Source organism: Scyliorhinus canicula, chromosome 18, assembly GCF_902713615.1.
Source record: "Scyliorhinus canicula chromosome 18, sScyCan1.1, whole genome shotgun sequence".
Classification (NCBI taxonomy): domain Eukaryota; kingdom Metazoa; phylum Chordata; class Chondrichthyes; order Carcharhiniformes; family Scyliorhinidae; genus Scyliorhinus; species Scyliorhinus canicula.
Genome location: NC_052163.1, coordinates 95,886,686 through 95,899,017, shown reverse-complemented (window position 1 = coordinate 95,899,017; position 12,332 = coordinate 95,886,686). Strand labels below are relative to the sequence as shown.

Here is a 12,332-nt window from a genome sequence, read left to right as displayed (position 1 = left end):
ACAGTTGCATCAGCTGAACCTGGCTCGGTTGGTGGAGCAGATGAAGGAAGATTTTAAGAGGTAGGATGTGTTGCCAGTCACTGGCGGGCGAGTGCAGACAGTGAAAATGAGGGTGCTGCCAAGGCTTTTATTTCTCTTTCAGAGCCTCCCAACCTTCATTCCCAAATCATTTTTTAAGAAGGTTAATGCTTTGCTTTTGTGGTCTGTGTAAGTAGGGAAAACCCAGTGGGTTAAGAACATGTTGTTGGAGCAGAGGCGAGAGGGGGTGTGAGCTGGCCTTGCCAAATACATTGAATTATTATTGGGCAGCTAATATAGCTATGGTCAGGAAGTGGGTAGTGGAGGAGGGGTCGGCATGAGGTGGGGGGGGCAGTCTCTTAAAAGGGAATGAGGTTCGAGCACTGTTGACAGTGCCTCTGCCATTCTCACTGGCTAGGTATTCCACGAGTCCGGTGATTGGGGCAGTGGCGGCAGCGTATGAAGTTGGAAGGTGCCTCGGTGTGGGCACCGACCTGTGACAATCACAGGTTTACACCGGGGAGGTTGGATGTGGGGTTTCTGGGGTGGCAGCAGGCAGAGATCAAGCGGTTTGGGGACCTGTTTGTGGGGGGCAGCTTTGTGGGTATGGAGTTGTGTGAGGGTAAGGTGTCTGAGATTTAAAAGGAGCTAATGGAGGTTTCCCATTTCAGACAGGGATGAGGAGGAATTTATTTTCTCAGAGACTGTTAATGTTTGGAATTCTTCTCCACGGAGATCAGTAGAGGTTGGGTCATTTAATGTGTTCAAACACGAGTCAGATATTCTTTTTAATTTTCAAGGGAGTCTAGGATTATTTTGGGGGGGGGGGGGCATCAGGAGGAAAACAATCAAATCAGCCATGACTTAATTAGGGCAGCACGGTGGCACAGTACTGCTGCATCAGTGCCGAGGACCTGGGTTCGATCCCAGCCCCGGGTCACAGTCCGTGTGGAGTTTGCTTATTCTCCCTGTGTCTGCGTGGGTCTGACCTCCACAACCAATAAGATATGCAGGGTAGGTGGAATGGTCACGCTAAATTGCCCCTTAATTGGAAAAAAAAAAGAATTGGATACTCTAAATATATTTTTAAAGAAACATGGTTTAATTGAACAGCAGAGCAGGCCCAAAGGGCTTACTGCTGCTCCTACTTCATATGTTATGAGCTGAGGGGATCAGATGGTCATAGTGATGGTACCAATGTGGTTGAAGCTCATCTCAGGATTAAATACAAGACAAAGGATATAAACAGCCTTCCTTGTTCAGCCTCCGACAGTTGCCAGGAAGAGGGATGGAGTCAGTGGTCGGGAAACACAGTTTGTGGCAGGGACCAACGACAGTGGCTTTGATCTTCCCAACAATTAGTTGGAGGAAGTTTCCGCAGATTTCAGACAGGTGGTCTGACAATTTAGAGTCAGTAAAGGATATGGGAGAAATAATGGTGACGTTGCGCTGGTGTCCTTGTCCATGGGGAAAGTGACCCTGCCTTTTTGGATGTCTTCTGGGAGCAGCACTTAGTTGTGGAATAGAACGGCTTCAAGGATAGAAACTTAGGGATTAGGAGAAGTTGCAAATCAGCCACAACGTCATTGAATGGGGGAACAGGCACAAAAGCTAACGAACCCACTCCCATGAGTGGGAGCAGAAAGACAAGGCAGTGCAGGTATTCTCTTGACTGGAATTTAATGGATAAGAATGTAACCTGGCAAATGCAGTCCCACCCATCCAGACAATGATGGAGAGGTGTTGGAAAATAGTGTATTAACCATGCCAAAGCCTACTTACAAGTCAAGATGGTCGAGGGATTGATGACTTTTGTCACAGTCGCTTTTTCCTGAATGTAATAAGAGCAAAACCTGATTTGGAAAAGTTCAAACATGGCCTGCCAAAGATTTGAGAGGTGACAACACATTTGGAGAACTTTGGAGAAGGGAAGGTGAAGATGTGCCTGTCGTTTGCAGGATTGTCTGTTTGAGGTGAAAGCTGATGGCAGCAGACAAAGTAGGGGGGGGGGGAGCAGCAGCTGGAAGCGAGAACACGTTTAACAATACAGGAAACATGGAGACCAGGGGAGCAATTAGCGGCAAGTAAAGCCTCTGCCTGCAAACATGAGGCAATCACAACGCAGAGGCTTTGCAGACTATGCAATGCATCTGACGGTAAAAGTTAAAAACATAACGTAACACTGAAGAAGTGTTTAATGGCAATCCCAAGCATCAGGCCAACACAGGGTAAGGCGCGTGCGCACAACCTCTTGCTTCCCCCCCCCAAACCATCTCGAGCCCAGGGCCTCTTCCCCCTCGCCCCCCACCCCCAGCCCTACCCCTCAAAAAACACCCTCACAAATAACAACATTAACCTTCAACAGCACGAAGAACTCAAACATTCTCCGGAAGGATGGGGGAAACACCCTGGCGTATGTCACGGCCATCTTGAAGAAGAGTGCGTGGAAGAGCCGGTCCCGGACATTGATGAGCGGGTTCGGGTTCAGGTTGTTGTTCCTCACCCGGTTCGGGTTGTTGGGCTGATTTTCCGACATTTTCCTCAACTCGAGCGGATTTACTTTCAAATTTCTAAATAAGAGAGCTGTTGAGTTTCGTATCCCGACAGTGTTCTGTCATTGAAAAAAAAAGTCGCCCAGTCAATTTTCAGGTTTTTTTTTTCCCCTTTACCTCCCCTCCCCGTCTCACCCCTCCCCCCTAACCCAGCCGCTCTCCCAGTTCCGTCTGGCCAGACCCGCCGTTTCCCACACCGCACCGCGCGGACAGCTGCCCTCCCCTCCATTGCACCATCCACCCAATGCGCCCCCCGCAGGCAGGGAGGAGTTACTACACCCGGGCGAAAAGAATGACAACTCCGAAACATCGCGCCCTCTCCGGCGGGAGGGGGTTACTGCGTCCTCACCGGCAATTCGCCAGCTCCAGGGCGAGCGTCCGATTTCGACGAGCTGCGCCGATACCAGGCGCGGAGGAGTTACTGCACCTTACACGGTGCTGCTATCACGTGTAAAAGCTACGTGGGGGAACATTTCACTGTTTAATTACGAGTGAGGACTTGCAAATGTGATGTGGGGGAAAAATAAACTTTGTCACACAGCGAGTGGCTGGGGTCTGGAATGCACTGCCTGGAAGTGTGGTTGGGCAGGATCAATCCAGGCATTCAAGATGATTATTTGAATAGAAACAATGTGCAGGGGAAGGGGAGCAATCGGGGGAATGGCATTAAGCCATGGGGCTGGATTCTCCGCATCCCAATGCTGAAATCGCAGCCATCGCTGTGGTGGTGAATTCAGTTTGATGCAGAAATCAGGATCGGCGCCAATTTCTCCAGGCACCGAAAAGCGGCGTACTTGGGGAATATGCCATGCTGCCTGGGGCCATTGCCAGAGGCCTGCTCCGACATCCTGCACCCCGATCGGCTGAAGTCCCGGCGGTGTGGAACTAATGTGCTCCAGCCGGTCGGGATACTCGCGTGGCAGCTGCGGACTGAGTCCGCGGGCGTCCTGGTCGGGGGCGGGCCGATCGGAGGCCGGTGGGGGAGGGGGTGGGGCCTTATAGGTGGCCGGAGAAAGTTCATGCAGGGGTTGAGGGTCGGGTGCGCGGCTGATCGGGGATCTCTTTCTTGGGTCTGGCTGCATGTTCCGAGTCTGCTGTGGAGCACGGCGCTGGCCCGGAAGTGCGGGGGCCCGTATCTGCAGCAAAAGCTGCCAGATTTATTCCGGGTCCCTGCGAGCCCCCTGCAGGGTTGGGAATTCGTGCCCCTTTAATCCAGTATGTTCGGGAGTAAAACTATACCGTTTTGACACCAGCGTGGGAACATAGTCCCAATAATGGAGAATCCAGCCCATGATGTTTGGCGAGCTGGTGCAGACACAATGGGCCTCCTTCTGAGCCATAACAATTCTGTGATATTTGCTGGGTACTATACACTCTATGGGAAGAATATTGTAATAAAATATGACATATTAGAAAATATTGTGTTGGCATATGGATAAATATTAAATCAGGAATAATCAAATACTTTTTCTGGCTGCGGCATCTTAGGAAATTGAACATTATAATTTCAGACACCATCAAACCTAGGGACAACTCCTTATGAGGGATAATGTCCTCCATTCCTCAATCACCCCCAACAAACCCTCCTCTTCCCATATGTCACCTGTCCATACAAGTGCAGGAGACATCTGTCCCTTTCCTGTAATCTGGATTGTTGAGCCACCGTCCCTGCCCTGCTTTCAGCCATGTAACAGCGTTAATATCACACTTTCAACGTGGTATTCTGTGCTTTCAGACCATCTGCCTTACTCCCTGGATTATTTGCATTGAAGTATACACATTTAGCGCTGCCAAATTTCCTTTTTGCCCATTCTCTGATCTTTGTTTCTTCTGGGGCTGGTTTAGCACAGTGGGCTAAACAGCTGGCTTGTAATGCAGAACAAGGCCAGCAGCGTGGGTTCAATTCCCGTACCGGCCTCCCCGAACAGGCGGCGGAATGTGGCGACTAGGGTCTTTTCACAGTAACTTAATTGAAGCCTACTTGTGACAATAAACGATTATTATTATTTACCTCCACGCTCCTCACCGTCCAAGGCCCCAAATTCTCCTCTAGATGAAACAGCAATTTCTACTTCTATCAATTTAGTATACTCTCATCGCTGCTCAGAATGCAGTCTGCTCATTGGAGAGATCCAACGCAGATTGGCAGAGCACCTCCATTTAGTCTGCAGGCATAATCCAGTCTTCCAGTCACCTGCCATTTTTAATTTTCTACCTGGCTCTCACACCGATCTCTCTGCCCTTGACTCCCTGCAGTCTTCCAGTGAAACGCATCCTAAGCCTGAGGAACAGCACCTCCTCGTTCGATTAGACATCTTGCTGGCTTCCAGACTCAAAATTGAATTCAACAATTTCAGACTGTAATATCTGTCCCCATTTTGTTTCATTTTTCTTTGCTAGTCTCAGTTTTTTTTTGTTTCTCTCTTGTTCATCATTTTGTCATTCACGCGTGTCTAGCCACATCTTTCAGTTATTTACTTGTTTTATTGGTTCAACCCATCAACTCTTGTGTCACATAATCCCTCTTGACCTCCATTCTACACAGATCTTTCCTTTTGTTTTTTTCCACCCCTCACCACTTTCACTTGCTTAAGCCCTTTTACATTTCTAACTTTTCTCAGTTCTGATATGAAGTCACAGATTACATAGAACAGTACAGCACAGAACAGGCCCTTCGGCCCTCGATGTTGTGCCGAGCAATGATCACCCTACTTAAACCCACGTAACCCGTATACCCGTAACCCAACAATCCCCCCATTAACCTTACACTACGGGCAATTTAACATGGCCAATCCACCTAACCCGCACATCTTTGGACTGTGGGAGGAAACCGGAGCACCCGGAGGAAACCCACGCACACACGGGGAGGACGTGCAGACTCCACACAGACAATGACCCAGCCGGGAATCGAACCTGGGACCCTGGAGCTGTGAAGCATTGATGCTAACCACCATGCTACCGTGAGGCCCATTGCTACCGTGAGGCCCATAAGATCTGATATGTTAACTCTGTTTCTATATCCGCAGATGCTGCCGCCCCTGCTGAATATTTCAAGCATTTCCTCTTTTCATTGTAGTATGGCTCGTGTTTTAGTGAAAACGTTTAATCCAGGAGTGGTGCTAATGGGCTCAGTTGTTGAAGCTAATCTTTAGTGCAGAGCCATGTTGGCAGCAAGTTATAACCCTGATCTGCTCTGGGTTAGTTGCTGTAAAAGTAGACGTGCTGCCATTGAATGCGATGCCAAAATGGCGTGTGAGGACAGGCTCGGGCTTGTCTGTGGCCCTACAGTAACACAGTCGACTGGGATTTATTGTTTTGTGTTCACCCCGCAACGTTGATCACTTTAGGCTGGTGACTTTCAAACTTTTTTGGTTGAAGGATCCCTTCTCAAATGGATTAGTAATCATGGAACAACTTCCCACCTCTCCAACTGAATTATACAATACTCACATTTGTTCTTTTTCATGGTAGCAGAGTGGTTAGCACTATGGCTTCACAGCCCCAGGTTCGATTCCCTCTTGGGTCACTGTCTGTGCGAAGCCTGTACGTTCTTCCACTGTCTGCCTGGGTTTCCTCCGGGTGCTTCGGTTTCCTCCCACAGTCCAAAGATGTGCAGGTTAGGTGGATTGACCATGCCAAATTGCCCTTAGGTTAGATGGGGTTGCAGGGTTACAAGGATAGGGTGGAGATGTGCGGTTATTTAGGGTGCTCTTTCCAAGAGCTGATGTAGACTCGATGGGCCGAATGACCTCCTTCTGCACTGTAAATTCTATGATTCTATGATTTATAAATGTGTGACGTGTAAAGTATTTTCTTAGCTCGCAAGAGAACAGGTAATGAACTGGAGTAGTAATTTGAGGACTATTTCACTGATGTGGATAGTGATGAGATGAAATGTAGATAAAGGTTATTTGTGGCTCTGTTAACATTCTCCTTCATGGCAACAATATTTAATGTGATGAAAGGTTGTTAATGGTATTCATGCCCGATCAGTTCTCAGATCACATCCAATACAAACAGTTATTGGCAAAATCAATCTTAAGAGTAGTGATATCCTATTTAGATGTTTAACATGCTCAAAGAAGCTTTCTATTGTAATTTTTAAAAAGAGCTTCCCACCAACATAAAGGTTTCCTTCTCTCGAATTCAATTACACTTGAACATGATGTTCTTGGAATTAATTTACAGACCTGTTTCCCGGTGTAAATTAATCATTCAAGGAATTTTCTTTTGCAAAATAGTGGGAGGTTTAGTAAATCAAACTGACAATATTTTCACTATTACAGGATTCAAAAAAAGAGTAAACAAAATATGCTGGAAATACTCAGTCGGCCAGGCAGCATTATAATGGCAACATTTCTCACTGAGTCCAAATTGAATGCATCGAGTGTAAGAGCAGTAGCTGACCTCCCACCTCCCTTCCCTCTCCTCCAACCCGAAAGCAAATGTGAGACTCGCTGGCGAAAACCACGCTGCCGAGATGTCCGTCATCTTGAAGAAGACCAAGCATTTGAGGCGCTTCAGATGAGTTAATTGTTTCAGCTACTTATGCAGGGTGACATGGTAGCACAGTGGTTAGCACTGTTGCTTCACAGCGCCAGTGTCACTGTGCGGAGTCTGCACCTTCTCCCTGTGTCCGCGTGGGTTTCCTCCCACAGGTCCTGAAAGACGAGCTGTTAGGTGAATTGGACATTCTGAATTCTCCCTCTGTGTACCCGAACAGGCACTGGAATGTGGCCACTAGGGGATTTTCACAGTAACTTCATTGCAGTGTTCAGAACAATACTTTTCACTTTACCTCGGTACACATGACAATAAACAAATCAAATCCAATTCATGTAAGCCTACTTGTGACACTAATAAAGATTATTATTATTGTTATTAGTATTAATTTTGACTGCTGATAATTTACATAAAGCCTTTTTCTTCCTCCCCCACCTCCTCCACCAGTGTTGCTCTCTTTTACCCACTGGAGAGGTTATTGTGTGAGCCCCCACCCCCCAGGAAGTCTCAGGAGAGGACCACTGACTTAGGCAAAGCATCAATGGGTGACTGTTGCCACCATTGGCAGTTAATGGGTCAGTTTAACCCACTTGATGGGCAGACTTCTCCCATCCCACCCGCAACGGTTTGGTAGCAGGCAGGAGCAGAAAATCTAGCGGGAGCCAGCAAGTCAGAATCCTACCGGTGTAAAATCATGTCGCAATTCTCCCATTTATGGGTTAGTAACAGGTTCATCTTCCAGTAAGCTGCTGGCGCAAACGGCGTTTGCATTCATTTGCATCTCATGAATTCTCATTAAAACAGCTGCTCCCTGTCATCTTGTCAATCCTTCTGATCTTGCGTCACGCCAGCAGAAAATTACATCAGTCTAAAGCCCGATTGATAAAGAGTGGCGAGCACAAGGTGGTTATCAGTTCACAAGAGACGTTGAGGTGAGTGCATCAAAGCCTTTCTGCCATAGTGCTGCGCTGCTCCTGATGTGCTGTTCGTCACTCTGCCACTTCCTGCTCGCCATCTCCAGGTCGAGCTGGTCTTCATGGACAGCATTGTACTGAGCACCCATTGTCCCTACTGTGTCACCATCTCTGATCAGTACAGTGCCTGGGGTTATGGAGTACAAGAAGTCTACTTCCCCCTTACTGCCTTACATCAGTGTCTATCTGGACAGCACTTTGCTACGGGACTCATGCAGACACTGCAACAAAGATCCAAAATTTAACCAGGGGTAGGGTGTGAGGTGAGGCCAGGGGTGTGGGGTGGTGACCTCACAAAGACAAGGCGAGGTGGGGGGGCAATATGGAAGGAGGGCTGTGCAAGGAATAAAATTAAAATGAAATGAAAATCGCTTATTGTTACAAGTAGGCTTCAATGGAGATACTGTGAAAAGTCCCTAGTCGCCACATTCCGGCGCCTGTTCGGGGAGGCTAGTACGGGAATTGAACCATGCTGCTGGCCTACCTTGGTCTGCTTTAAAAGCCAGCTATTTAGCCCAGTGTGCTAAACCAGCCCCGAGAGTGGAAGGGTGAGGGCTTTCAATGGCAGGAAGAGGGACCGAAAGTGGATGAAGAAGACGAACAATGGGAAGGCAGGGGGATGACCGAGGGGAATGATGCTCGATCCCGACAAGGCCACACGAAAAGCTCACAAACAAGTGGGTCAAAGGGATACCACATCATTTCCTGGAAAGGGATGCACAAAGACATCTTGCGCAGTCTGCTGAAGACGCGTGAGCTGGAGAGTAATATCTGAGTGCTGGACTGGTGTTTAAACACAGCCCTGGGACCTTTGAACCACCAAGCTGACGACAGGTGGACAAGTCAGTTACTGGCCCACAGGAAATTTGAGGGGAACTTGCCTGTGAATAATTAATGAGGCCCCAAGTGCAAAATCTGCCACGGGATCCTGGCATTCTAGGTATCGGGAAAGGTGCCGCGAGAGCCACCTGACACCACACTAGTCTCAAAATGGGAGAATTCTGCCTGATAATACTGTCAGCTCTGATGCAGAAGGTTTATAGGTTCAAGACCGCCTGCGGGTCAGTCAATAGAACCTTACCTCTGAATTCCTTTTTGGAAAAATATACTTTATTTGTAAAATATCTGAAAGAACATTACAAACATTTCAAAATGGCTATCATACAAAGTGCAATAATATTCAGGCTCTCTACATACTTCATGTTCCACTTGTGAGGTGCTTCAATACAGTCAAAGAAACAGACATTTCAAAATAGTCATGACAAATGGTGCAGGGGCATTTAATTTGTCTACTTTGATCAAGTTGCACTCAGGTGTTTCAATCCGATTGTGATGCATGTAATATTCACTGCATACATTCAATGTGAGTCATACAGCCTGAGGGGGTTCTATACGGTAGCACAGTGGTTAGCACAGTTGCTTCACAGCGCCAGGGACCCTGGTTCGAATCCCGGCTGGGTCACCATGCGGAGTCTCCCTGAGACACGTTCTCCCTGTGTCTGCGTGGTTTCCTCCGGGCGCTCCAATTTCCCCCCACAAGTCCCGAAAGACGTGCTGTTAGGTGAATTGGACATTCTGAATTCTCCCTCAGTGTACCCGAAGTGTGGCGACCTGGGGATTTTCTCAGTAACCTCATTGCAGTGTTAATGTAAGCTTACTTGTGACACTGATAAAGATTATTATTACAATTCCGCTCCCCTTGATTCACTATGTTAGGCAACAGCCCGTAATGCACAGAGTTCTGCATTAAGGAGATGATCAGGATAAATCTCAAAGAAAACCACCTAATCTCTCGCCACCTCCATCCCACACCAGGATAGTCTGAGAGCTCTTCGCTTCTTTCTCAAAAAGAGGCGTGGACAATTCCCATCCACCACCACTCACGTCCACCTGGCTGAACCCGTTCTATCTCAACAACTTCTCCTTTCTCATCCCATTTCCTCCAAATCAAATGTGTAGCAATGGGTACCCACTTGGTCCCAGCTGCGCTTGCCTTTTTATGGGGTATGTGGAACATTTCTTGTTCCAGGCCTACCCGGGTCTCCTCTCACAAGTCCTTTACCGGTACAATGATGACTATTTTGGTACCGCGCTATGCTCTTGTCCGGACCTGGAAAAATTAATCAACTTCGCTTCCAGTTTCCATCCCTTCATTACTTTCACATGGTCCATCTCAGACACTTCCCTTCTCTTCCTTGACCTTTCTGTCTCCAATTCCACCAATAGACTATCCACTAATATCCATTACAAGCCCACTGACTCCCACAGCTATTTCGACTACAAACAAAAACTTTTAGCTTTGACAAAGGGTCATCTGGACTCGAAATGTTAGCTCTTTTCTCTCCCCACAGATGCTCCAAGACCTGCTGAGATTTTCCAGCATTTTCTCTTTGATTTCAGATTCCAGCATTTGCAGTAATTTGCTTTTATCACCTCTCTCCAGACCTTCTTTGCAATTGCACAGTCCACAAGGAGGTGGACAATGGTCCCTTCCCTACCACAGCCATAATGTGCGGATGGCGTGAGACTGCGGTCATGTAGGAAGAATCTGACGAAGAGGACCTTTCTCACCACCAGCCAAGCTAGGTCTTGGTGCTTTTTCCAAAGTTCTGGCGCTGAGGCATTCTGCCAAATGACCGTGACAGTCTGCTCAAGGATCCATCTGGCAAGATTCAGCATCTCCTTTTCACGAATGGCCTCTTGGATATCACATGCCTGATGGCCTTGTGGTCAAAGGTGTTTCTCTGCATAAGTATTTCAAAGAAGGACAAATGATATGGCACCTTCCAACTACTTGGAGCGATCCACGGCAGCAGGGCCAGATCCATCCTTTGCAACATTGAGGACAGATAGAACCTCAGCACCTACACTATGCTCAGCTTGATGCAGCCACATATAAAGGTGGCCATCAGGATTAGGGTGATGTCGGCATGTTTGCCCCCCCTTTATCTAGTTTTTTGTACATTACGTTCCTTTGAACATGGTCTGTATTTGACTCCCAAGCTCGAGTGATTACCACAGCGCAGGAGTGAGGATTGGGCCAGACCTAGTCCAGGCACATCAACACAGATAGTACCTTCTGTTTTGCTTTTGCAAAAATATACTTTAGTCGTTAAATATCTGAAAGAACATGACAAACATTTCAGTGTCCCTCAGACTGAATGCTATAATATTCAGTTTTTCTACATATGTCCTGCTCTCTGGGGTGCTTCAATACAGTCAAAGAAACATAACAGACAATAAAATATGGTCATTACAAATGGTGCAAAAGCGTAGTTTTGGGGGTTAATTAATGGTGGGACCTGTTGGGGAGGGAGGTGGTATTTGCACTATGATTATATTTTCATGTACATTGTTTATATTGCTGCTGTTACAATGCCAAAAAATACCTCAATAAAATGTTTATTAAAAAAAACCAAATGGTGCAAAGGACTTCCAGTGGCGGCCATGGAGCGAACGGTCTCACATTTGTTGGCTCCCAATCAAGCCAGTATTTTTTGGTCTCTTCACAGCCCGAAAGGTGAATTATTTGATAGCAAGAGTTGCAGGAGAACATAGAACATAGAACATAGAACATTACAGCGCAGTACAGGCCCTTCGGCCAACGATGCTGCACCGTCCTGTGAAACCCCTCTAAAGTCCCTCTACACTATTCCCTTATTGTCCATATGCCTATCCAATGACCATTTGAATGCGTTTAGTGTTGGCGAGTCCACTACTGTTGCAGGCAGGGCATTCCACGCCCTTACTACTCTCTGAGTAAAGAACCTACCTCTGACATCTGTCCTATATCTATCTCTCCTCAATTTAAAGCTATGTCCCCTCGTGCTGGACATCACCATCCGAGGAAAAAGGCTCTCGATGTCCACCCTATCTAATCCTCTGATCATCTTGTATGCCTCAATTAAGTCCCCTCTTGAAAGCAGCTGCTGGAACAGGAGAGTCTTCGTGGTGTGCCACAGGTTAAGTTGGTACAGGGCAAGGGGGCTGTCCTGCCCACCCAGTGCTCAACAGAGCAGCTCGTGGAGTTTTTGAACGCAAAGTTCAGGAAGCCCTGGAAGACCTGGCCAAAGTAGGAACTGATTGAATCGGGGATCGAGAGAGTGAAACAGAGTCCTAAGGCTGGAAGATCTAGAAGGTGGAGGAGGCGATGGGGGAAGCAGTGGGCCTTGGTGGTCGAGGTGGGGTGATGCAAGAGACCCAATAGAGGCTGAAGGAGAAGGCGGAGACAAAACCTGAGGATTGTTGGGATGCCCGAAGGTGCGGAAGCCGGCCTGTATGTGAC

General features: G+C 47.5%; 1 protein-coding gene across 2 annotated transcripts in view; it reads right to left on the bottom strand.

Annotated features, from left to right (window-relative positions):
- The window catches only part of tmem259 (transmembrane protein 259), a 93,870-nt gene extending 91,179 nt beyond the window's left edge, over window positions 1-2,691 (bottom strand). For both annotated transcript variants that reach the window (XM_038776751.1, XM_038776752.1), the window contains exon 1: window positions 2,375-2,691. In XM_038776751.1, coding sequence (XP_038632679.1) covers window positions 2,375-2,554 — 180 coding nt within the window. In that variant the 5' untranslated portion in view covers window positions 2,555-2,691. The remainder of the gene's footprint in view (window positions 1-2,374) is intronic.
- Window positions 2,692-12,332: the final 9,641 nt, after the last annotated feature.